We start from the raw sequence: 26,294 nt of genomic DNA on the forward strand, positions 1-26,294 counted from the left end.
CAATAAATAGCTTCTTATATGAGTCATTCATCTTTACATGACAACGTAACATCATTTCATTCAATTTAAAGATCATTCTCAATTTGACTATTGATCATAAAAATATTACATATTATCATTAACTGTCGATTTTCTCAATGCATTAAAAAGAATGAATGAGTCAAACTATAATATTTGTGTTGTAAAATAATACCACATAATGTGAGGAACAGTGACATTTTACATATAAAGGGGTTACGTATTACTCTTCATATCCCATTAAAGCCACTAAGTTCATTTATCCAAACTTTTGAAATTTGATTCAACAGTTACAATTATTATAACTTTTAAGAAACTCCTCTTTGTAACCGTTGAATTAAATTTCAAGTGACCAAATGAGTGAACTTGTTAACTTTTAATGGGAGAAATCCGGAGATCATAAATATGAGAATTTATTGTAATAACTCAGAAGGATCAAACTTTGGTAGCCCATGTGAAAAGCACTGGTCAATATTTATACCCAAAGGTCCCACCTTTCCTTTATTTTTTTCTTCTTTTGGCTGGAGCCGCCTTCCCCTTCAATTTCATGTTATCTAATCTTCCACACCCCGAAACACACAAAATTCAAGAAAATCTCCAAAACCTTCAAAAACCCAGAAGCCAAAAATCAGATAACGTAATTAACAAAAATCAAATTCATGGAGATATCATCTTTTACTCTGTCCACTCCAAGATCCCCACTTTTTCTCCCTTTCCAATCGTCCCAATCCACCTTCTTGTCCAGCAATGGCACCACCTCTTTGTCCTTCAGCAAAAGCACTGTCAGTGGCAGTGCTTTGGTTCTGAGCAGAAGCAGAACGAGAACCGAGAGAGCCCAGACGGGTATGACGTGTAACGCTCTGTTTGGTCTGGGGATGCCGGAGCTTGTGGTTATAGCCGGTGTGGCGGCTCTGGTTTTTGGGCCCAAGAAGTTGCCTGAAGTGGGGAAGAGTATTGGGAAGACTGTCAAGAGCTTCCAGCAGGTTGGTTTCTTTTCAACTGGATCTGTTTGGTTCTCGAGAAAATTTATGAACTTTATTGCTTATTGGATTGTTTTAATTGTTAGTGTTGTTTGTGTAATTGGGAATTGGAAGAAATTCAGTAGTTTTATGTTTCTAAATAGGGGTTTTGTTCTTGAGGAAATTTATGCAATATCTGGAAATATTGTTGCACTAGCTTTAGTTTCAGTGGAAAAAGAGGAATAAAAGAAGCAAAATTGGGTAATTATGTTTGAGGATGTTGTGTTAAAATGGGAAGTTAAATGTCAAATTAGGAAGAACAAAATGACATGCCATGCTTGTACTATGCGTGCTGGACTCTAGTCGAAGAACATGCTTGTTAGTGGCAATAATCGATAGGAGAAAACACTATGTGTAAGAAGGGGGAAGAAGAATTGAAGTCACATTAAAATGGAGTGAATTAAGTGGGATAGCTGTATTGGTGATTAGGTAAGTAAATGCCTTATACTTCGGGTGTTAAATGGCGAAAAGTTGGAATTCTAATATTCCATTTACTTCCCTTTTCGGCTTTGTGTTGTTACGAGTAGGGCAACTCTTGAAATGTTGTAGATTGTTGATTATTGTGGAGTTGTAAGTTTTAAGAAGTTGTTTCTGCCTTGTGTATGACTTTTGGTTTAAGTAACTGTATATTCGATGGTGCCTCCATATTGGAGAAAGAAACTACTGTAACCTCTCAGTCGTAGTAGAGTTCACAGTGATTTTTATTGTGAACGTATTGTTTTAATTGAAGGTAGTTTTCCTTTGAAGTTTTGGTATTGAAGGTAAAAGATTTCAAAGTTATAACATAGTTCAAAATGATGACGATAGGAAGGAAAACAGATACAATGGTAACCCTTGCAGTTGTTTATGAATAACAAACAATAAAGGTCGTACCCAGTGCACAAGGCTCCCGCTTTACGCAGGGTCTAGGAGAGGTGAATGTCGGCTAGCCTTACCCCCATTTATGGAGAGGCTGCTCCCAAGTCTCGAACCTGAGACCTACAGCTCATGGGCGAAGGCACTTGCCATCGTACCAAGTGCGACCTCTTATGAATAACAAACAATAAGCAGGTAAATACAACTCCTTTGCATTCTCCCGTTTTTGATCTCTTTGGAATGAACAATGTGAATTGCAAAATTTTGAGTGATCAAAATGTGGGGGTCTAAATTCAAATAATTATTACATATCTCTAGGGGCTTTATACATCTTGGGGAAGGGGGGAAAAAGGAAAATATGTCTTTGAATTTGCAATATCTGGAATTATTGTTGCACTAGCTTTAGTTTCAGTAGAAAAAGAGGAATAAAAGAAGCAAAATTGGGTAATTATGTTTGAGGATGTTGTGTTAAAATGGAAAGTTAAATGTCAAATTAGGAAGAACAAAATGACATGCCATGCTTGTACTACGCGTGCTGGACTCTAGTCGAAGAACATGCTTGTTAGTGGCAATAATCGATAGGAGAAAACACTAAGTGTAAGAAGGGGGAAGAAGAATTGAAGTCATTTTAAAATGGAGTGAATTAAGTGGGATAGCTGTATTGGTGATTAGGTAAGTAAATGCCTTATACTTCGGGTGTTAAATGGCGAAAAGTTGGAATTCTGATATTCCATTCACTTCCCTTTTTGGCTTTGTGTTGTTATGGATAGAGAAACTCTTGAAATGTTTTAGATTGTTGATTATAGTGGAGTTGTACGTTTTAAGAAGTTGTTGGCACTGTGTGTATGACTTTTGGTTTAAGTAACTGTACATTCGATGGTGCCTCCATATTGGAGAAAGAAAATACGGTAACCTCTCATTCGTAGTAGTGTTCACAGTGATTTTTATTGTGAACATATTGTTTTAATCGAAGGTAGTTTTCCTTGGAAGTTTCGGTATTGAAGGTAAAGATTTCAAAGTTACAACATGGTTCAAAACGATGCCTATAGGACGGAAAACAAATACATTGGTACCCCTTGCTGTTGTTTATGAATAGCAAACAATTAGCAGCTAAATGCAACTCCTTTGCATTCGTCCCCTTTTTGCTCTCTTTGGAGTGAAAAATGTGAAATGCAAAATTTTGAGTGAACAAAATGTGGGGGTCTAAATTCAAATAATTATTACATATCTCTAGGGCTTTATACATCTTGGGGAGGGGGAAAAAAGGAAAATATGTCTTCGAATTTGCCTTTATGCAGTATGGTTTGAAATTGAGTTGGTCATTGAAAGTTAGCATATATTAACGAACAAATTCGTTTTTAGTTTAGTTGTATGTAACCTTTAATGTAATGTTTACTGTTTTTTATTTTGAAGTGTATGATGTGGGAATCGGGAGAACGGGAGAAGGATCAAATGATTATCGGCAGATGGATGCATATAGATATCAAATTCAAATAGTTGATTATGTTGCACATATACTCAGTTTGGAGTTTCATTTTTTGGTCACCAAGTACAACTCTCTCTAGGATTCCGAAGATATTTTTTACTTTAGCTTAAGCATAAAGTTTTCTAGTTGGATATTCTTTTTCGTTAAGTAATAAGGATGACAATGGAAGCATTCTCACAAGTTGTTAAAAGCAAGAAGGACGACAATCGACAGATTTGGCTCATTTAGTTGTTAATCGGTAGGGTATCTAAAAATAATAGTCTAATCATTACATATCCAAATAAATTCGGTATATGCCTTTGTCGAACGATCAAATTCCAAGGAATGCTGAGCAGTAGGCACCTTACGAAAAAGTTTAGTTCATATTGTATTCGATTAAGCACTTGTAAATGGGGAGTAAGAGAAGAAATAAGGATGCATTATTTATGCATCTAACCCTTTTATTTGATTGGGGTATGGTTTATTTGTGTATGTGGCAGCACACAATCGAAGACTGATTTAAATGTTGCTTCTTTCTTCAGTGAGCTTAATTAAGTGAATAACGTAATCACTAGAAATTTTGAACCCAGTGATACACCTCGCGGTGCTTATACCTGTCGCCTATCGAAGTTCTGTTCTTCTTATAACTAATAATTATCTCGTTTGGTCCAGCCTCCTTTTCTGTGCTTCTCATAATTCATAAGGAGTGTATTTGAATCCTCTGTAAATCTTGCAGGCAGCAAAGGAGTTCGAGACAGAGCTTAAAAAAGAACCCGAGGGCCTCACAGAGACACCGACCGCGGTGAGTGAAGAAGAAAAACAAGAAGCCAAGGTCCCAAGCTCACAGGAAAACGCATGAGGTTTTAGTGATCACTCAATCCGACACATTCTCTATTTTTTGTTGTGCTGTAAGTTTAGAACAAGAATAATGCAGATCAGTATTCTCGTTCTTTATTAATCTACTTGTAGTGTTCTGCGAATATGCCAAGTTAGATCACCTGAATATCGTTTCTTTTCATCGGAAGGGATTTGTAGCTTAGTTGATTAAGCGCATTTATCCTTGGTTAGACCCGAACACCTGAGTTCGAATCCTACCCCCGCACCATCACTTGTATCAGAAAACTCCTTTCTTTAGTTAAGGATAGCTTTGCACTTTGCCCTCTCTCGTCAACTCAAACTGCCTTCTTAAAATTTGTCCAAATTGTGTGCCCCTTCTATTGTGTTGGTGTTGCCAACCATGCTCATTAGGTGAAAATGGCTTTTTATTCAAAACGGTCTCTAAGATTGTTATATAACTCCTCATGATAGTCCCTAAGATTTGAACTTGATAGAAGTGGGCCTTGAGTTGTCCACAGTCAATTTGAAATTGATAGAAGCAGATCTTGAGTTGTCCACCATCAATTATTTTGGTCATTCCGTAAAACATAAATAAAAACCAAAATGACAAAAATACTCTCAATTTAATAAATTTTGAGCCAAAATGATATGACAAAATTTAAGGATATTTTTGTTATTTCATCCTTATATAGTGGAGATTTTGCACAGAATAACTAAAATGATTGATGGGAACAAACTCGGGAACCCGTTCTATCGCTTTTAAATCTTCGAAACAAAATTGAAGAGTTATGCCAATCTTATGGACTATTTTGACTAAAAAGCCGATGAAAAAAATTGTATGTCTAGCTGCTCGTATATGGCAACACTCACAAGTTGTGGACTCGAGATGAGACCCATGTGCAGAGGGGATGGCCCGTTGCTTGTAGGAATTTTCCGCCATATAGAGGGAGAGGGATATAAGATTTTTTAATTAGGAGGGGAGGAAGAATATTACCCCAAGAAAAGAAAAACCTTTTGCTTTGGAATGAAAAGGAGGAGCTTCCGAGTTAGGGTTTTGCTTTCCTTAAAAGTAGGTTAAACGTGTCTTGTAGTGTACGCAACCCTAAACCATTTCCGCAGATAATGGATTAGTGGTCCAAATTTGCTATTAATCGCCATTAGGCCATGGCATCATCCCAACTCAAAGATTTATTAATTATATACTCATACTTTTGAGTAAACAATATGGTGAAAGGGTTTTCCGTACAGATCATGTACTTATCGTATTGGACAATCGTAATTTTGGAGCAAATGAATGACAAACAATGAGATATTTAAGAGGGACGGTGCTATCCACACACTCATTTTGATCTCTCAAACACTCCTCTGTAATTTATGTTCTTTTATCTACTTCAATTTATTCTATCTGACGGCCGAAAGTTGAGAAGTGTGTGTGAGAATTAATTAAAAAATAAATCGAGATACCTGCTATGAAGTTGGTCCTATCATTACAAAACTTTGATATTAATTAAACAGGTGCTTGAATAGTTGACACTATTTTTCTATCATTTCTAAAGCTCTTTTATTTTTTATTTTCTTTGGTTGTAACTAATGGAAGCTCTTTTGTTATATATATATATATATATATATATATATATATATATATATATATATATATATATATAATAGAGTGTATGTATAGTTTTATATGATGATCTCTTTCAGTAATTGCTGGAAGCTCTTTGGTTGTAACTACTGGAATCTCTTTTATATTAATTTAATACAAGAAATGCATGATCTCTTTCTTCCTTGTTTGTTTTCCCACATTTCAGCTTTGTATAATTTTATATGATATGCTTTTTTTTCACGGATTGCTTCAAAGGCTTCAATCATATATCAAAAGTAATCTAAAAAAATGGTAATGAAAGGGTAATGATGCACTAATGATAGATATAGCTTCTCTTTGTGGGATACCACACTACTTTAAAAGAGTTCAAATCTTATGAATTCATTTTGTTTGTGACATATCTGTTGTCTCTAACATTGATGGACACGTGTTCATAAACTTAACCCTTCTTGACTCTGTTCTCATAAACTTAATACGTGTCAATCAATGATAGAGGCCACAGAGAAACCACCCACAAATAACTGCATAAAAATTTGAACTCATGTTAGAAACGGGGCATAATTAACAATCAAATTGCTATCATATAAATTTAGGGTTTTTTTCCCTTGGATTTTGGCTTTACACATGAGGCTAGGTCCCTTATTAAGGCTAAAAGCCTAAGTGAAAGATTTTACCATTTCACCGAGCTTATATCGGCATGTGAGTATCTCACTTATTGCTTGAATAAATTTTAACCTATAGTTGGTTGTATCTCCACCAATTAGTATATATTTTATCACATGAGTAATCATAAATATTTTAATAGGGGGATACGTTTGTGGTTACACCACAAAATCTCGCTCATCTTCTATATGTGACTAGATCATGCGATAAGGTCTACACTCATACAGTGATATATCTTTGGTGATACTCACATTTTTTTTTTATGAAACCACTTTATCTCGGTTTGATTGGGCACTTTTAGACTTATGTTTGCTTGTGATATATCTTCTGTAACACCACAAAATTCTCCTTAAAACCTCACGTTAATGTGAGATTCTACTCTATCATAAATAACAGTTCCTCACGCAAGTCTCATTCTTGGTTTAGGTTTCGCCATCTCGAACCCATAAACAAATTAAGCGACGAAGTAAGACACTCACGTGAGGATATATCTCTGGTTGCACTTAAGATTTCCCTCTGAAAACGCTTTATCTTAGTAGGATTAGCGTATTTTAAGTTTTAGAGTTGTATATCATAGGTGTATTGTGGTGTTTCATATAGGTGTATAATACACCTTGTATTATATAAAAAAAGTAACTCCACTAGACAAAGAGCACCGTCCCTTGAAAGGAAAAAGAATTAAAAACTAGAAAGATAGCAACCTTTGTGTCTTCTAATTGTTTAAGATGCAAATGGACAATGTTTGTCACTGAACAGCTAGGCCGCCCGACCGAGACCCCTGTCTAGGCAATTTTTTGTTTGGGCTGCTGATATCGAACCCAAGTTTATGACATATTTTCCCTATTAAAAACGAAAATTTGTATTGGCATTCCAAAAATCTAATATGTGCTTTAATTTTTTTATATTTGAAAAACTATTCTAATACGAGGAGTGCACAATTAGGTTTGCAATTTCTTACACGACCCGATAATTCGACACAAAACTACAAGAAAAATAATAAGTTTTGGGTCAATCTGTTTACGAGTCAGGTCATTATCAGGTCAATTGTTAAGAAAACTTTAATGAATGGGGTCTTTATTAGTTTGCTATTAAGAACCCGTTAAGATAACGTTTATGCATGTAAACGGCACGAGCACGACCCATTTGTAAGGTTTATAAATTAGAAAAAGTAATTCCTTGCATGACCCATTGACTCAACACAAAATGACCTTTTACCGTATATGTTAAGATAACGAGTTTGACACGATACAATCCATTAAAATAATGGATACAACACGAAAACGATATTAACACGACAAACACGACCCATTTTGCCAGAGCACATTAGATTTTTTGAATGCTAATAATAATTTTCTAGAAATATTAAACAAATAAAACTTGTAACATCCCACATCGACCAATGGAGAGGAGGTGATGTGCCTTATATGTACATGTCCACCTCCTATAGCACGAGGCATTTTTGGAACTCACTGGCTTCGGATTCCATTGGAACTCCGAAGTTAAGTGAGTTCGTGCGAGAGCATTCCCAAGATGGGTGACCTCCTAGGAAGTTCTCGTCTGAATTCCTAGAAACAAAACCGTGAGAGCGTGGTTGGGGCCCAAAACGGACAATATCGTGCTACAGCGGAGTCGAGACTGAGGTGTGACAAAACTACAAATAAAAAAAGTTCCAAATGATTATATTTTGAGGCGTCAATAACATTTCGTTAGAAATAAATGATGAAAAAGGTTGCATTATCCGCATAAAACGTGCATGGAGTGAGTTGCTATCTTTGATTAGAGAAGTGCTTATAATTAAGGACAAAATTTAGAAAATATTATCCTAATTACTTAAGAAAGCAAAAGAAAGAGGACCAAAAGCTAGATGTATGAACCAATAATAGAAACTTAATTACGTGAAGTAAACATAATACCATATTTTTCAGGTTGTAAAATTTGATGGAAACACTCTTGTCTCGTTTTAAAAGTTGGACTTGCTTTTGTAATATTTTTATGCATTGGACGGCTAGGATCATCCATGAGATGATCATTTTGAAAATATTTTTAAAATAACTGAATCTATCTAATTAATGGCTCATTTGAAAGTGTTTTGAAAGTGAATTTAGGAAAAATACTTGAAGTGTTTCCTGCACAAAACACATAACTAGTGTTTCTGATAGGAATCACTTCAAATATTTTTGAAGCCTGCAAATATTCTCTAAAAACATTTCTTGTTATTTTAAAAGCACTTATAAACGAGTTCTTAATATTTCTCATTTCGGCGAGGGTATGAGAGTAAAATGGCTAAATCATGTATGAGAGAGTATGCTCTCAAATCTAGCATGATTTGTATCTAAGCTCACGTAATTGACAATAGCCAAAACTCTAACCAAATTTATAAGCTTAAATTGCGAGTACCGCCACGAATAGTAACTACACCGTTACATAACTCACACATTTTAAAAAATTTGTAAAGCAATGAGTGGATATTGGATAGTTTCAGTTTTCAATGGTCCAACTGCACATAATAGCGATTAAAAATCTTTGTCGAATAATGACTGCCAAAAGCATATATGCGAACTACAATGAAGTTCTTCAAATCAGACAATTTCCAACTCTTGAGCTAAAATCTAAAATTTTTAGCTTAGAAAAAGTTTTTCTGCTTCAACCCTTCTAGTTTAAATTTTTTTAGCCCGAAATTATTAAAGAATAAATTTATGCTAATTTTTTCTTTTAAAGTAATTTAAAAAAATATATATGTACACTATCATAATTTAATTTTATGAACATTTTAACCTAAAAATATTTAAATTTAGATAAATATTGAAAAATCATTAAATTTGGGTGAATTTTGAGTTAAATATAATTTTTTAAATTATTTTAGCCGTTGGATTTAAATTTGGGCAGTTAGATCTTTTTTTTACCGTTAGATTTGATTATATTCGATCTCAGCCGTTGGATTCAATAAATCTCAGGAGACATGCCCATATGAGTGGGGTCCCGCTAGTGATGCCCACGCCATTTTCTGGGTTAAATCCTGGGGGAAATTTGACTTTTAGCTTTTAACCCACACATTTAACATGGGTTGGATTGGGTTTAGAGGAGAGGGAATAAAACCTAAAAAATAGCATTTAGCTCAGGGTTGGATTTGGTCTAAGAAGTAAAAATGGATTTAGACCAAGTCGCCTTAAAAATCTTTAGAAAAGCAATGAGCGAAATTTGGATAGATTCAATCTCCAATGGTCAAACCGCACATAAAATCCTTGTCGAACAATAATGACCATAAGCATATATGCGGATCGCAACGAAGTTCTTGAAATGAGAAGTAAAAATATATTCAGACCAAATCGCCTTAAAAGTCTTTAGAATTTTGGCTTTTAAGAAAAGATTTGTGTTAACTTTTAACTATCCTATTACTTGGCGTTTAAGTTCAAATTTTTAGTTTATATTCTTTCAATTGTCAAAAATGAAAAGGAAAAAAGAGAATTGTTATTGGTAGTCTAAAATTTTCATTTTACACTCCAAACTTTCCATATTTAAAAAGAAAAATACATTTGTGAAAAATGTAGAATGAGATTTTTGAAATGTCAATAACATTTTCCGAAAAAAATTGCTTTGTTTATTTTTTGTTTTTTTTGAGGAAAAACATCTTGTCTTGTAAGCGCGTGGGACTATAGAAACTGCAGTCCCACGAAGACTGCAAATTTTGCTTCTCTCTCTCCTCCTCCTCTTCTCTCTCTAAAAGTTGGAAACCATAAATCACACGCACACACAAACCCAAGTCGGAGTGTTCAGAGCCCAAAGCAAAGCAATTCAGAAAGCCAAAAACAGAAGGTTTTCAGAAGAGCAGCTCTCTCTCTCTCTCTCTCTCTCTATCTCTCAAAACTCACCCAGAAGACTCCAACAAAAAGCCATCACTCTGGGATTCTGGAAAAACCAGCTCGAAATCACCGAATACCATTTCCGGGTTATGGGGTCTGACACCCATTTCACCAACACAAAACCCCACTTCTCAAATTCCCTCCCACTTCCCAATACACAGACACACTCTGTTTCTCTCTCTGTCTCTCTGTCTCTCTCTCTCTGACTCTATCTAAAAAGAGCATCAAGAACCCATCTTTAATTGTTAACCCACCAAACCCTTCGTTTTCTTACTGTAAATTGCGAAACCCATTTAAGCAGTTGCAGTTACAAATTAGTAACTGGTGGAGTTTTGTCAGTACAAGTGAAAGTAATATGGCGGGAAATCCGCCAGAAGGACTTGGAGACGATTTCTTTGAGCAGATCCTAGCTGTGCCGCCGTCGTATAGTGCTGGTGGTGGTGGTGGTGGTGAGTCAGCTGGTGGTGGGTACGGAGGAGAAGTGGGGTCCATGCCCATGGCGCTGCAGCTGGGTTCTGCTGGGTCCTCGGGTGGTGGTGCTGGGTACAGAGGAGGAGGAGTTGGGATGGGGCTGGGTATGCCGTTGGGTTTGAACTTGGAGCAGGGTGGGTTTCTTGGGCAAGACAACAGGTTCAGAGATGAAGTTGTTGAAGCCAATAATACTAACAACACAAACACTTCCAATGTCTCTGCTTCAATTAACGTAAGTCTCTCTCACTCCACTTTAACCTTAATTTTTGTTTTAAGATTATGATATCAAAGTTGTCCGAAGTTAAGTCAGTTGGTTAGAATAATGATATCGAGTTTGAATGCCTCCTCCGAGTAGTCTTAGGATATTGTATCAGGCCAGTTGGTCAGAGCAGTTGCACCTGAGTTCGAATTTTCTACTTTCGTAAATTAGAGCAATCTTGGATTATTGTATTTCCTTGCCCAAAAAATATGTCAAGTTGTCAATTTTTTATTGTGTACATGTTTTTTTTTGTTTTTTTTTTGATTTCGGATTTGCTTGCCATTTTCCGGGAAAATGGAGTTTTCCATGGAAAATTCCGTTGCTTTGCTGCAAGAAAAGTGTTGAAATAGAAAGAAAAGAAGATCCCTTTCAGTTTCAGTCAGCTTTTTCTTTGGAATTTGAAACGCAGGAATTTTTCTTTCTTTTTATTCTGTTATTTTTTTATATTTCTTTTTTGGAAGAATTTTGGAATCCGGAATTTCTTTTCCTTTCGTTGGATTTGAGAGTTGAGAACCAGTGAAGTGTAGATACTAGCTGGGCTAGGGTGTGCTTGTAAATGAAAAGTATTGTAAGGTTAATTTGGTGAATGAATCTTGTTATCCGTTGTCACGAGACGGACATATTAACCTAGCTAACTGACATAATTTACGTCTGCAAATCATGACGGTTTAGTACTTGTCTGGTGTGGCAGGAAAGAGATTCGGTTCATATGTCAAGTTTGTTTCCAGCATTTGGACATTTGCAAAATCACTCTTCACTCCGGCCAACGCCACGCCCTCCGCAACCTCCTCACCAGGTACGTCCAACTCCAACATTTCATAATGATTATAGTGCCCTCGATATTTGAAGGATGCACTCTTTCATGTACGAGACACTTCCTTACGTACGGTGTGTTACCGCGACAATCTCAAATAGATAACACAATCTCAAATAGATAATACAATGTCACGTGCAAAAGTAAAAACACATTGCGTCGCGTTAGTCGTTTGGAATGCAACGCTGACCTACCGTTAGCAAGTAAAGTCCTGCATCATGCCATCATGTATGTTATGTTCTCCAAAGGCCAAATAGTAAGATTGTTGCCATTACTGAACTTGAAGTGTTAAGAGAGAAAGAAACTTGTATAAAACGAAGGGGTGTGATATCCACACACCCCATTTTACTTCTCACACACCCTTCTAATTTTCGGCCGTCGGATCGGATGAATTGAAGAAGATCAACGGATAGAAATTAACAAGGGTGTATGAGAAGTAATTTGGGGTGTGTGGATAGCACACCCCAAAACGAATTCACCTGTTATATGACATTCTAATTTAATAATATAATGTCATGTGACGAAAAACTTTCATATAATATTGTATTATTGAACATGAAGCCTGAACCCCTTTTAAGTAAATATATCTCGTTTAGAGGGGTGAGGGGTACAGTTGATAATATTGTAGTAATCAAGGGCTTTGGTTCAAGCACATTAGTAGTGGGTAATGAAGTGCTGTGCACGCGCTTGAGAGAGAGTGGAGAGAATTGTTTAGTAAGACGTGTCCGACAGACAGAAGGCGCCATAAACGCGTGGGTTGTTCGAACGTGTAGAAGAGTTCTGCCGTCCGAGGGACATTTTGGTCCTTTCGAGTGTTTGCAATCTTTGTCATACTAAGATAAATGGTGTACACGCGCCTCTTGGAGTGTGGGAACATGCGCTCCTGTTCTTCACATGGAGTTGACTTGTACTAGTTTGACTCTTTCAATTTCTGGTAATGACTAGGGTTGATTCAGACTTATGCAGATTTTTGTGCATAATTTGGGGATCCTGAATTTATATAATTTTTTCAATGAGTTTGATAGGTTATTTTAGTTCTAGGCGTGAATTGTTTGTTATTACCAATCAACAATTGATACTCGTTCAAAAACTGCAAACAATACATTAAAGACGTGTTCAAGACATGAATTTCAACGGGGTAAAACTTCTTCTAAATGGCAAAACTGAAGCGGACAAAAAACACACAAACAACTTAAGAACATCTTGACTTGTCCAACTAAATATTCAATCATCCTCGCCCACAAGCTGTTGCCAAGAATTTACTCAACGAGATGTCAAAACTTAGTTTCGACGTGTAATTTCGTTTATCTCTTCCTTGTCAAACATATGACGGGAAAGTTAAATAAGGATGTGAAATGACTTGTAAGATGGTGTTCTAAGTTAGTGTTCCACCATGGACTGTTAGGATTAATCTGATGGAAATCCAAGTTGGAATCTTGTATTGACATCGATCTGAAACATATTATCTTATGCTGATTAGGAGGACATCATACAAAAGCTTTCAATTGTCCAGCTAAATTTTGACGTATCTGTACTCACATCGGATGATTAAGTACGCATTAGTTCAAACCCAACGCATGTTGATAATTTGTGGATTGACTTAATTTTGTTAATCTTGGTGCTGCAGTTTCATAGCCAACCACCACCAGGGCTGTCTAATGCTGTCCATCACCCTCCTGCCATCCGCCCAAGGGTTCGAGCAAGGCGAGGCCAAGCAACAGATCCCCACAGTATTGCTGAACGGGTAAGCTAAAAATTTCATATCTAAGAGAACCTAAATTCTTCTTCGTGGGAGAGTTAGCAGTAAGTTTATTCTCATTGAAGACGTCCAAATCGCTTCTCCAATCCTATGCCTGCTTATCCAGTGTTATAGGTAATAATATACGTATGCGTATGCGTATTTATCTTCTTGGTGCAGTTACGTCGGGAAAGAATTGCAGAAAGAATGAAGGCTTTGCAGGAATTGGTACCCAGTTGTAACAAGGTTAGTGTCTTAAAGCGAGTTTTTGTACCTTTTGCTGCATGAATTGCACTTTTTTTCTTGTTTCGTCGTGTCAAATTATTAACGATGTTTGAGTATGCCTAGCTTTTAGTATTAAATTCTAAACGTTTTGACATGTTATGATATCCTTGTGCAGACAGATAGGGCAGCTATGCTTGACGAAATTGTGGATTATGTAAAATTTCTAAGGCTCCAAGTCAAGGTATATGAATCAAAATTCAAATATATTCATCATCTCAAAAGAATAAATAATTGTACTTCCTCATCCTTTTAACCAAAAAAAAAAAAAAAAAAAAAACGTTTTCTGCTCCAAATTAAACGCGTTTTTTGAATTCATTGTTACTTCGGAAACTTGTACCAAATGCTAAAGTCTTCAAAATGTTTTCACCGTAAGGTAGGTCCTGGTCATGTCGCATATCTGAGGCATCATTAAAGGCATTGATATACTTGCTTTGTATGAACTAATTATTTTTTCAAACTTGAAATGACTGTCTGGTTGGAACCTCTATTTCAATGAAGTCATAATCAAACAGAAAATGACACAAGTTATGCAACGTTGTTCAAAATTTTGGAGTTAAATCAATTTATTTTCTCGATGCTTATTGATCTGATTTTGTTTATATGGAACAATGTTTTAAAAGGCTCGCCTCATGGCGCACCTAGGCGCCCTGTGAGGCTGGGCTTAAGGGTTGCCGCCTCTATTTTGAGGGAGTGGGCGGAAGGCATCGTCGAAGCCGCCTAGGCGCGCCTCTGGGGATTTTTTATTATTTATTTATTTATTTATTTTTGTTTTTGTTTTGTTTTTTTACTCCCAAACCCAAATTTTGGGTAGGGTTAATTGCCTCATACATCTTCCTTGCACTATCATCTCTCTGCTTTTTTTTTTCTTTCTAATTTTTATTTTTTTATATAATGGATGTGTGAGCTATCTGCGTGCATTGTTATATGTGTGCTTATTATGCTTTTCATCCTCTATTATATATATATATAAAATATAATATATGTATAGATATGTGTGTTTATGTATTTATAATATATGTGTGTGCTTAGGGTGATTATTGATTAATAATTTTTTTTTAATGTAATATATGTGTACGTTTAGTGTATATATTAAAAAAATTTAGGTCTAGTCGCCTCACGCCTAGGCTGGGCTATCCTTTGGACGCCTCGCCCATGCCTCACGCTTTTAATACGTTGATATGGAAACAGGTTTTGAGCATGAGTCGACTCGGGGGAGCAGGCGCAGTGGCTCAGCTTGTCGCTGACGTACCCCTATCAGCAGTTGAGGTTTTTTCTCTTCACATATTTTAAATTGATCGACTTATTATGGAGGCAGCATGTATATTAGAATTCGCTATTAGATTCATACGGTTCACTGCGGCAAATGCACATGTTATAATTACAAAAGTTTCTCTAATACGTAACTAGGCTTGATGAACAGTTTACAATGTATTGATAAATGAGAGTAGTCTATGTACTAATTCGCCCTTTCTGTCTACTGTATTTTGACTATTTTTCGGTTTTTGCTTTTGTTCCAATGAAGGGGGAGGGCATGGAAGGAGGAACCAATCAACAAGCATGGGAGAAGTGGTCGAATGATGGCACAGAACAGCAAGTAGCTAAGCTGATGGAAGAAGATGTAGGAGCTGCCATGCAGTTCCTCCAGTCCAAGGCACTCTGCATCATGCCCATATCCCTCGCCCCAGCAATCTTCCGGACACATCAACCTGACGCAACGACAATGGTGAAGCCGGAATCAAACTCCTCCTCATAAGCCTATCCAACAAAGCATCCACTACTACATGCCCCCATCCACGCCTCCCAGCACGCTTATGGCCCCCACGTCCCGCCTTAGTACCCTTGTCACTCATGACAACGGATATATTTACAGGTCAAGATCACTCAATTTTTTTATTTTTGTCAAACAAGGGACTGATTGTCATGCCATTGGAAACCCTAGGGGAGAATTTTTCAAAAGCAAAATTGATGTGTTTCCTCCTCTTGTAATATCAATGGTGCGGTTAGTTGAATGAGTGTGACCTTAACATTTGGTGGTGGGAACTCTACAATTTTTCTTGTATGGATAATGGGAGATGGGGCCAACCAAAAGGGATGTAGGGTTTTTGCATTATTGTATTTTCAGAAATATATATTGTTTTTTATGCAAGTTGAAAGTTGGATGATGGTTGGTTGTCTTGTAAAGATATGTTGGAAGCTTCTGGTTTTGCAGAAAAATATGGATCTGAGTTTGTTGTTTCTTTAAAAGTGAGGTGAGTACTTTTTTCAAATTTGATGAATCATTATTGGGGGTAGAGAGATGGAAAATGACATTTTCTAAAAAAATAAATATAATAATCAAAAGTGAAAGTACTATTACGTGTGACTTATTTACTTGAGTGACACGTGTCATTTTAACTTGATTTATTAAGAAGATAAGATGAAGAGTTAACACTGACAAATGAGATTTAAATGAATGATCAAGTTAGGTTGGAAAAGAGTTCCTTGTTTTGCAGTGCCTAAAAAGTGAAATGAAGCTGGTAGTTGATTTCCAATCCAATTTCTGTGGCTCCAGATCAATCACTGTATAAATTCAAACGATTGTAATTTGACTCCTTTTTATAATCTTGAAAAATTGGCTAAATTATTCGGAAATCAAATCCTGGTTGCTAATTGATCAAAATCAAATAGCAGTGACATAACGATAGACTTGAAAGATATCTATTTTCAATCTATTTTCAATCCAAGTGTAACGACCTAGACGAGTCTAGACGGCCGCCTAGGTAAGTTCAAGTGTTTTTTTTTTTGTTTTGCTTTGTATTTTCAAATGCTTAGAGATTTATCTTGGTTATGACTAGCTGCCTAGCGCTCAGACGGGACTAGGCAAATGAAATTCACTCGTTTGAGTAAACTACCGGTCGGTAAAACTGGAAAAGTTGTAAAATTTTCACATCTGTTGAACGGTTACTTGAGAAATGACCCACTGCAGGAAACAAAATGTTTACAAAGTATAACCAATTAAAGCCTGATTTGTACAACAATCATCAGAAAATGTCCAAAATATTGTACACCCTATCATCAAAAGAACCAAATCAGCAAAAAAAGAAAGATATTAGGCCATCTCCACCATCACCGCCCCGTCAATCTCCATGCTAACCTCTGCAACTACATTCTAAAAGGCCACCGTCTCCCGGCAATTCCCCTACCACAAGATTTGCTCTCCACCCTATAACTACAAGTTTCTCCTCCTGCAACAAACTGAGAACCGAAAAATGGAACACTAGCCACGGTCAATCTGCGCTAAAATCATCGAGATTTAATCCCGAATGAAGTAGTATAAAAGTATCTATCTGAGTGAGACAACCTATCAAGTTGCCCCGGAGGCTGCACTAACCCCACTACCATCCCTCAGCCCTTGAAGCACATATGCAGTGTCCTTTGCACATAGTCAGCTACGATTCTTAACCTTCCTTGACTACCGTCTACTCCTGAACTACCCTGATGTTCCACAGTTCGAGCAACCTTGTTTTTACACTTCTCCCAGTCATCAACGCGCAACCAGCAAGCTCGACCTCCATGGCTTCCTTCCATACCAAGAAAGGACACGCTAGGATTTTCGCCAAATGAATACCTCAACCTCACTGAGACGCAGTATGGCAACCATGCAGCTCCACCAGCGGCGTTTATAGGAGGTATGTGAGCAGGATCAAGAACAAGTGTCAATGCAAAATCAACTGAGTTATGAGGCCGATTATAATAAATATTACTTTTGGCAACAGATGAATTATCTGAGCTCCCATCCATACTCGAGCCAGCATGGTTTTCAAGGCATAATTCAATACGGGGTTTTTGAGCAGGTGATACATCTCCCCCTTGTGCCTGGGCTAGTCCTTTTTTCCATGCTATTAATTTCAAGAATTCTCTTAGAACTGATATGGGTAAGGTAAGGAGAGTAATGAATGACGCGACACGAGATGCATCATAAGGCTCTGAAGCAACACGCCGACTGAAGTAGTCACATATTTCTCCTATTTCGGCTGTAGATAATTCCTCATTGGCAGTGTTTGTATTTGGCTGTTGCCCTTGTTGCTGCTGCTGATGGAATCGTTTCACGCTCAGTACTTGAAGAAGAAGTTGAACTCTGTGAACACTTACAGCAAATACATAGCCACTGCAGAAAAACAAGCAATCAGATCAAAGAACAAGTAGATAAGCCTGGAAGTATTTAGCAAAACCTTGTACAGATAAACATCATCCGAGGACCACTAATGTTAAGGGTGAATATTATCATGTAACATAACCAACTGAAAGTGATCTGGTACAAGTATTGAACATAAAATAGGGAAGTTTTAATAAACATAAAATATCACAAACGTGTATCAGTGTGTCCATCTTGTCAGGATGTTTTCTTAGGGCACTTCCCTTTGTTTTAGCATAACTCATCAACAACGATAAAAAGGAAGATGGAATCACACCATCGAAAAGAATAAGAATTCGAAAATAAAGTTTCTGAGATGTGTAAAGATTTGCCTGAAAGCACTTACCCAACAAAGAATCTCAAGGCGGGCTGCTCCTGGTCTAAATTTAGAAGTGAGCCTTCATTGTCTTTCAGAATTGACCCCAAAATCTCTTTCAAGAGCCCTGGTAGCTGGGCAAATAGCCATAGAACTCCAAGGTACTTGAGAATACCTCTTAGCACCTTTTTAAGAGCAACAAGAGGAACCCAACCACCTCCATACCCTCCGTCATCTCCAAGACCAATAATGGCTGTATTCAGTTCTCCTCTCACATGAGCAGGGACACCAGGACCTGGGGATCTACGTAAAGCCGGCCCTGCTGAGCTCACAACAGCCAAATTTGAGGATACCAGAGAAGCATTTCCGACACGGTTTAAACCAGCTACTTGGTTGTTGCCTGTCCTGGACATAGCAGCAGAACCAGGGAGGTTAACCCTATTTCCATTTACAGTAGACAGTTGGGAACCTGAACTTGGGGTTTGATTGATTGAACTTGACAGTCCTGTCTGCTGACCACCGGTGAAATTAGTATCTAAACCATTCAATTCTTGGGCTACATGCTCCATAATAAATGGTCTAAATTGAGGGCAAGGTAGTGACCCACCAATGGAAGGGCCCCCCTTGGGTGGGGTTGCTGGTTGCAACCAAACCTGATCTCCTGCAAAACAGCGCATGTCAACCGCGAAGTGCTTTCGGTATATGATCCGTATCCAATAGGGTCCACGTAGCACAACAGAGACATCAATGGGCAACAGTGAGCTGGGTACAATGCCAGGTCCACCTCGGCCAGCACCAGCTAAACCAGCAGCCCCATGCGGGCTATGATTTGCAAGAGGCCCTGTAGAAGGAGATGAAACTGCGTTCCCCATAAGGCCAGGAGACTGACTGGCATTTGTGGTTGAACTAGTAGGCATAAGGCCCTGAGATGGTAAGTACCCAGCCTGCTTTGGGATAGAAGAGAGGACTGCTCCTCCAGGGACCCCCGGTATAGGACTAGCTCGTGCAGGTCGTGTTGCCGCTGCAAGAGCATGCAAGGGCCCTGCAGTGAGTCGAATGCAATCCAAAAGTGAAGCAACTTCAGCTCCATTTATGAAATCTTCCAGGAACTGTAAAGAACAAAAAAGGTATTGTTATTAATGCAAATATTTTTAATCAGAAACAAATTGGGGCGAAATATAAAGTTATCTCTGTAATACGTAAATCTAAATTGCTTCAAATGCATGTCAAAAACTATTTTTCAATGACTACTTTTCAATGACTACATTTTGATGTAATCCTTCGTAAAGCAACTTTGATAGAATTGTGCATGCAGTTTTAATGTACCTTTTTTGATGTCATTAAGGCACTTAGCAAAATCCTAATCCAATATCAAAAGATTTTTCCATGGAACCACCAGAAAATAGTTGAAATTATATTTTGAAATTTCCGAAGATTTCTATTAAATTCATTAAAGATGGCATGTTCAGGCACAACCACTGAAGAAAACAAAATCCGAGGATGCATGCAGGACTCAGTTTCACATAAGGTAAACAATTAAGATTCATAAAATATCACTTCACACCAAATAAGAATGCAATCAATTGAAAATGCTCAAACAAACAAACCAGAAAAGATAAAGTAGATGAATGTACCTTGGTATGGGGCCAAAGTTGGTCGGGGGTTACATGCATAGTACAACCCTCTTTACCTGACTCCCACTCTACAACAAAGCGAGCAAGGACACCTGATCCAAAACTGAACCACAGACTCATAAGTCCAACAGCCTCAATTCTAAATGCCCTTCGCATTTGCTCAGATAGTCTATCAGTTGCCTCAGGAGAAACTTTGACTCCTAGTGCTTTAAAATCAGGGTTTGTACTACTTTCTTCTGGCTTCTCATCTGCTCTTACACCAAGCAATCTCCGCATCCCAAGGGCAAACATTCTTGCATTAGAAAGTCTTTGGATGTCAGCCACTAACTTCTTAATACTATCAGCCTCCACAGACTGATAACTAAGAACAACACCCTCTGGATCATAGCGAATATGAGAGTCAATGTCAGATGTATTGGCAATTCGAACACCAGAACCCCAAGGTGTACCATTGCTTCCTTTCTGAAGCTCCCACAAATCCCTGAAATGCTGGTCATTTATTTTGACATCCCAATAAATGCTTCCAGGTCTGCCAAGTCGCAAGCATAAGTGTTGCCATGCATCACCTCTGGCAAATGGAAGTCGAAACCATATGTTTGATGATGTACTTCTTAGACCCACTTCTTCAACATAAGGGATATCCAGAGCCGCCATCTGGCTAGTTAATCTGGCATGCTTAATACAAAGAGAACAGTGTCTGATCACATGAAGAAGAGCTGAAACATAAATGCTGGAAGGTGCATTTCCCTTATTTGCTTCAGATATCAGATCCCCGAAACTGTTTACTTCAAATTTTGAAATTATATCCCTTGACATAAGCATCTGTGAAGAAGACTGATGAGGATGAGTTACTTCAGAAGTTTTCCTCCTTTTAAAAACTCCTGAATCGGCTTCCACACCCTGAAGTGATGGGATCAAATTCAACATATCTGAAACTGTGCGTTTGCGAGGTTTTCTATCATTTTTCGAAACATCATGGTTAGGGCTATGACATACTCCCGAATCTGGGACCTGGGCTGGCAAAGAAAAAAAGTGTAGCAATCTCAGTAAAGAGTATAAATAGTACCAAAGAAATATGCATAATGCAGGCTTCCCTCACAATATAAATATCACAGAGAAAGTATCTTACATACGGGAGTGGTTGCATATGAGTTTGATCCGGCAACTCTGGAAGGTCCAGTTAAAGGCCCGATAGGTGTACTTTTGGGCCCGTTGGGTCTCACACCAGGCCCAGAAATTCTGGGACCAGTAGACCGAGGTGGAGATAATAACCGGGATGATTTATTCCCATATATTGCACCCTTTGAAGTTTCATTCATAAATCTCAGCTGATCTTCATCCATTGAAGTACCAGAACCATACTCAACTGACTGTGGAGACCTAAGAGAAGCCAAATCCTGATCAGATTTTGACACTGGTATTTTCCTCACAGTGGCACTCCTTCCTGGGCCAGAAGGTAGATTACCAAGAGAAGCAGAATGTACGGGGCCTTTCAAATTATTTGATGGATATAAGGATCCATTATAGTGGGTGGCCATGCTAGAAAGATTTGAAGAATTATTTAACTGTGATATCTGCATAACTCCTTCCCATTTAGGAGAGGGACAATTCATCGGAGCAGATCCAAAATGAGAACCAGGAACAGAAAAAGGAAGTACAGATAACCCCTTCTCTAGTTCAAACACTTCATCTACAACAGAAGAAAAACTCGAAGGTGGACACCCTGCAATAGGCATAGAACCTTCATTGCTGATATCCGAAAGAAAACCATTTTCAGAAGACTGATTAGAACCCCTGGAACTGGGCAGAAAGGATTGTAGTTTTCCCAAGTCAAGCAAGCTTAAATTCATATCATCTTCATGCATCTGCATCTGGCTAACATCAATTTTCTTGATCCGCATCACTTGGTTTAAGTCATTTAAAGAATCGGGTTTTCTAGATGGATCTGGCTGAGTTTCAAGCAATTTAAATAGGGGTTTAAAGTCCTTATCAAGTTGCATCAGCAAGAAATAAGAGCTCCCGCAATCAGGAAACCCCATTAGCAACATAGTTGAACCATTCAAAATGTTCTTCGGTATTTTAACTGCAGGAAAACTATGTTCATACACCTGCAAGAACACAGTTCATATACAGTGAATCTGCACGTAACCGTCAACAGTCCAGAAGGCAATGCCCTAGTGATTTTTCTTCTTGAAAATAATGTCAAAAGAAGAAAGAGAATGTTTACCTCAAGCCCTAGAAATCGGCCAGTAGATGCAAATAAGTGCAAAATACTTCTGCTTCTCAAATTTATGAAAACTTCAGCTGCAGTCATACTTCCTTGATTTAAAGTATCTTCACATTCAGACAAAACTCCCGAAGGAGCAAGAATATTATGAGAGGACTGAAGACGAAATCGCCCATTCCTGCAAGTCAAAAATGTTACAGAAGACACCTTTCTAAAGCATCTACTTAAGCATACCAAAGTTGCGTCTGAATGAACCACCAAGAATGTCTAAGATTCTAAGAATCAGAAAAACTCCTAAAAAGTACATCAAGAACTTGTTCCAAAGTCTAACCAGAAACAATATTGGCTGCACATCTTTCTTAGTTCATCCAATCAGTTTTTTAAGTCCGTTGGCAAGTCTTAATTCATATATCCTGTAATAATATCCTGATAACCGTATAAGCAAGGATACCTAATGTTTATTCCCAGGGTGAAAAATGATGAGCCATAGGCGCGCACACGTAATACTTCCTGCCCTTCATATTCTCCAGCATTGGACTTATCTTCTTTCTGCACACAGAAAATTAGGATATCAAAATGTGAAGAAAATGAACCATGAAAAACACATTCATGAAAATACAGTATTATCCTGAGACAACATTTAAGAAGAAAAAAAAAAGAATAACCAGAATGAAGAACCAGAACCAAGTAACAAGAAAATGTGAAACAACCTTTTTATGGTCAACATCCGCTTCTTCCACATGAGACTGAAGAGAAACATCCCCTGCACCTCGCCAGATTTGAACATTTTTCACCAGCTCTTTCTGAATTTCAAGCAGACGAGTATATCTGTTACAGCAGATGGCTCTCAGAAGCAACCTCTCAACATCAATACAGTTTTGGTCAAGAGAAAATTCTGCCTCCTTTCCAGTTAATGGATCTATGACAAATGTGCTATGAAGACACTTTATCTGCAGATCCGGTCCTGGTTCAATTTTTATAGACGGACATGATGCTGAATCAGAAATACCATTGTTTTTATCAAAATCTAACCAGTATAAAATTTTTAACCCTGGTGTTCGTAGACCAGATGAATCAGTTTCTCCATCTTGATTTAATTGTGCAGAGGCAGAAGTCCCTGCATGACTCATGCTCCCATCGGATATGAGCTCAAATCGAATTGCATCTTTCCATCTACCTTGCCGAAGAGCTTGTACTTGCCTTGTGACAGTGCCCATGATAAGTGCAACACAAAGCTCATGTAGAACTGAGTATAATATCATGAACGGATTTTCTGTAGCAGCCATTCTGCGCTCTAAATCATCCCCAAGAAGATGCCGCCGCGATACTTCAAGCTTTACAGGTCCACTTCTCTCACCAACAAGCAGTTCCAAATGCAGTATCCTCCACATTGATAGGTGCCCTCGGTAGCCTAGAGTCACCAAAACCTTGAATTCTCCATCAACACGAAGCACTGCTGTACCATCGGAGACTTTAACATCAGTAATTTCTTTTGGAAGTGATACTTCCAGTAATTTAGATCGCACAAGTGTGTCCAGCTTTTTCAAAGCCGGCTTCTGCTGTTCCTCATTTAGTGAGCTCTGGATGCCCACGTCTTCTACACATTTCGGCAAACGCTGATATGACCCTGTTAGGAGGATTTCAATTGCAGATGGAACATCATAAACAGGAGCACAAGCTTGCTGCAGCCCATCATGCATGAAAAATAGTGAATCTGCTGCTTGAGTGAAACAGGTATCATGACTTGATAGAGTGGAGGTAAGTTGCTGGCAGTATTGTATTAACGGGACCTGCAAATAGAAATGCATGGATAATATTAACAGCTGAAAATTTATAGCTTCCGAGTTGAAAAGTGCTTATAGGGATTAAAATAAATTTCAAGGAACATGAAGCGTCGGGGACACTATAAACTCTGGGCATATCAGCATAAGGCATGGTTCATAGAACTTCACACTAACCAATAAGCACATCCATGGCATTGCTTTTGACTTCAAAATTCAGACACTACTGTGTACCTACAATAAAACAACTAGTTCCTATCACGAGCTAATAAACTGTCGTATAAGTCACCTTTTCAACCACCTAAAGACATAAAGAAACATGCACCAGCAAATCATCTTCTATATCCCAGAAGGGAGAAACCGAATTCGTATCCTACCACCAAAAACAACCGTAAAGTAACATAATTTAACGCATAATTCACAAAATATGACGCAAAATGTATAACTTTTACACCCAATTGGCCGCCAAATAAAAACCCAAAATCGATTTCTTGAGTGAGGCAGTAGAACAACGAGACCTGTTGGCACCACTTGGCGAGGACATTGAGCCGGAGCATGCGTTGCTGGGTCTTAGCCAAGTACTTGAGCAGTCCAATTTTCTTATCGGTATCGGACTGGTCCGGCGCCCCCTTCGATTTCTCGGTGAGCTCTTTCAGCGCGAGGAAGGATTCCTCGGCGGCGCGGCTCACCAGGGCGGAGAACTCCACCGTCTGTTGCCCTAGCTCCGACGCCATTCTTGTGGTTCCGGAATTGAGAGAAATCAGATTGGGATTCGAAAGATCCGCAGCTGCTGGGATAAGATTAGGGCGTTAAGGTTTGTAGAGAGAGAGAGAGAGAGAAGGGAGCTACTGTGGTCTTTCAGGTCTCTCTCCATAGGCGTCGTCGTGTTCGTGAAGGGCTTCTGATTCTTTCGAAAGTTTTCAACTTTTAAGAGTTCTAGAGAGAGAAAGTGTAGAGAGAGAGAGAGGAGGAGGAGGTGAAATGTAAAAAAAAATTATTGTGACGAAAACACGTAGAGGTACATTCACGTGTTTTTATATATATACATCACGTATTTTTAGGATGGGGTATTCAATTGAGAATTTGAGAGATTTTAATGGATTTATAAATCCATGGATTTTTATGGAGTTTAATTGATTTGTAGAGATTCCATGTAAAATTTTGATTCAATTCCCTCGAAATCTCTTGAGGGAAGTGAGATTTGTGGATGCTCAAAATACACTACGAAATCTCTCCAATTCCTTCTAATTCCTCAACTTTCTCAAATTCTTTAAAATCAAATTCTAATTGAATACACCTGGAATGTTATAAACTTCTTTAAAATTCTAATTGAATACACCCGGATTTCTAAGGATTTTCATAAACTATCTTAAAATCTTGATTGAATACACATTGAATTTCAGAGAATCACTTAAATTCCTGATTGAATACCCTTAGATTCATTAAAAGAATTAAAATCCCTCAAAATCCTAATTGAATACACCCCTTATATAAATGACGTGTTGGGTGGCAGAATAAAAGTTAAATGATTCGCCTTTAAATAAGTATACATTTGAAGAAAAACTTACGTTGAGTTGTTGCATTTTTGTAATGTGGCAATCGCCGAATGACAAAATAGTTTACTTAATTAAAAAATTCGTATATCTTCAAATTTGGAGAAAAATGTATATGGCAATGTCAATCTGGCTTCGTTATAATAATTAAGATATGAGATGTGTTTAAAAATAAAATTTATGTGTTAATTTTATGAACATACCATCTTTTACGTTGTTTTTTTACTGAAAATTCACACGTTATGAACAACCTCGCACAATATTTATTTAAGTAAATCCCTTATAAAAATTAAATTTTTATTTTCTTTCAATGGTATAAAATCTCGACTTTCTTGTTGGTTAATCTTGTACTCCTATTGCTTATTCGACTTAAGTTATTTGGCCAAGATAATGTGTTCACTCGTGCTCCTCATAAATTAGAGTAATTTAAAAATCATTTAATAAAAAAATGCACACATATCCAAAGCAAGTTGAATCTAGAATTTAGTATTTTTCAAAATTGGCATGATGCTTTGTATCAAATTTGGGAAAAGTATTTAGAAAAAAATAATTTAGTGGATGAAAAGCTTTCTGGAATAACGAAGGGTAATGGTTGTTTAAGAACCCAACATGCACGTACGTACTCAAACTTAGGGCTGATTTGGTATTACTGTGCTTCGAAAAAAAATTGATTTTGTTGTGCTGTGAGAATAAGCTCATTTTTGTTGCTTCACATTTTC

The 26,294-nt window shown here is 37.6% G+C and overlaps 3 protein-coding genes across 4 annotated transcripts; 2 read left to right on the forward strand and 1 right to left on the reverse strand.

Annotated features, from left to right (window-relative positions):
- The first annotated feature begins 532 nt into the window (after positions 1-532).
- Positions 533-4,337, forward strand: LOC126594381 (sec-independent protein translocase protein TATA, chloroplastic-like). The gene is made up of 2 exons (XM_050260683.1): positions 533-1,001; positions 4,094-4,337. Exons 1-2 carry the CDS (start codon positions 678-680, stop codon positions 4,214-4,216), a joined length of 447 nt encoding a protein of 148 aa, XP_050116640.1. The 5' UTR covers positions 533-677; the 3' UTR covers positions 4,217-4,337.
- A 5,839-nt stretch (positions 4,338-10,176) lies between these two features.
- Positions 10,177-16,052, forward strand: LOC126592788 (transcription factor UNE12-like). 2 transcript variants are annotated; one of them, XM_050258571.1, is made up of 7 exons: positions 10,177-11,026; positions 11,745-11,849; positions 13,495-13,611; positions 13,786-13,851; positions 14,006-14,071; positions 15,079-15,150; positions 15,413-16,052. In XM_050258571.1, the coding sequence occupies exons 1-7, from the start codon at positions 10,679-10,681 to the stop codon at positions 15,641-15,643; spliced, it is 1,005 nt and encodes a 334-aa protein (XP_050114528.1). In that variant the 5' UTR covers positions 10,177-10,678; the 3' UTR covers positions 15,644-16,052. The 2 variants fall into 2 exon arrangements, with proteins under 2 accessions (XP_050114528.1, XP_050114527.1); XM_050258570.1 differs by having other exon boundaries at positions 10,180-11,026; positions 15,079-15,156.
- Positions 16,053-16,802: 750 nt separating this feature from the next.
- On the reverse strand, positions 16,803-24,990 carry LOC126592787 (mediator of RNA polymerase II transcription subunit 14-like). Its single transcript, XM_050258569.1, has 8 exons — positions 24,541-24,990; positions 22,952-24,031; positions 22,693-22,790; positions 22,242-22,419; positions 21,144-22,122; positions 20,015-21,030; positions 18,411-19,489; positions 16,803-18,037 (listed from the first exon to the last, which is right to left on the reverse strand). Exons 1-8 carry the CDS (start codon positions 24,754-24,756, stop codon positions 17,275-17,277), a joined length of 5,409 nt encoding a protein of 1,802 aa, XP_050114526.1. The 5' UTR covers positions 24,757-24,990; the 3' UTR covers positions 16,803-17,274.
- Between the last annotated feature and the right edge of the window lie 1,304 nt (positions 24,991-26,294).

Source organism: Malus sylvestris, chromosome 12 (assembly GCF_916048215.2).
Source record: "Malus sylvestris chromosome 12, drMalSylv7.2, whole genome shotgun sequence".
NCBI classification, from domain to species: domain Eukaryota; kingdom Viridiplantae; phylum Streptophyta; class Magnoliopsida; order Rosales; family Rosaceae; genus Malus; species Malus sylvestris.

Bases quoted from the DNA above. Each gene is read 5' to 3' on its own strand.
- LOC126594381 (XM_050260683.1), top strand. From the start codon at position 678: ATGGAGATATCATCTTTTACTCTGTCCACTCCAAGATCCCCACTTTTT. The intron at 1,002-4,093 runs GTTGGTTTCTTT...TAAATCTTGCAG, and splicing joins CTGTCAAGAGCTTCCAGCAG to GCAGCAAAGGAGTTCGAGAC.
- LOC126592788 (XM_050258570.1), top strand. From the start codon at position 10,679: ATGGCGGGAAATCCGCCAGAAGGACTTGGAGACGATTTCTTTGAGCAG. The intron at 11,027-11,744 runs GTAAGTCTCTCT...CTGGTGTGGCAG, and splicing joins ATGTCTCTGCTTCAATTAAC to GAAAGAGATTCGGTTCATAT. The intron at 15,157-15,412 runs GTTTTTTCTCTT...GTTCCAATGAAG, and splicing joins TACCCCTATCAGCAGTTGAG to GGGGAGGGCATGGAAGGAGG.
- LOC126592787 (XM_050258569.1), bottom strand. From the start codon at position 24,756: ATGGCGTCGGAGCTAGGGCAACAGACGGTGGAGTTCTCCGCCCTGGTG. The intron at 22,123-22,241 runs GTAAACATTCTC...GTGTTCTTGCAG, and splicing joins GCCGATTTCTAGGGCTTGAG to GTGTATGAACATAGTTTTCC. The intron at 21,031-21,143 runs GTAAGATACTTT...TTTCTTTGCCAG, and splicing joins ATATGCAACCACTCCCGTAT to CCCAGGTCCCAGATTCGGGA.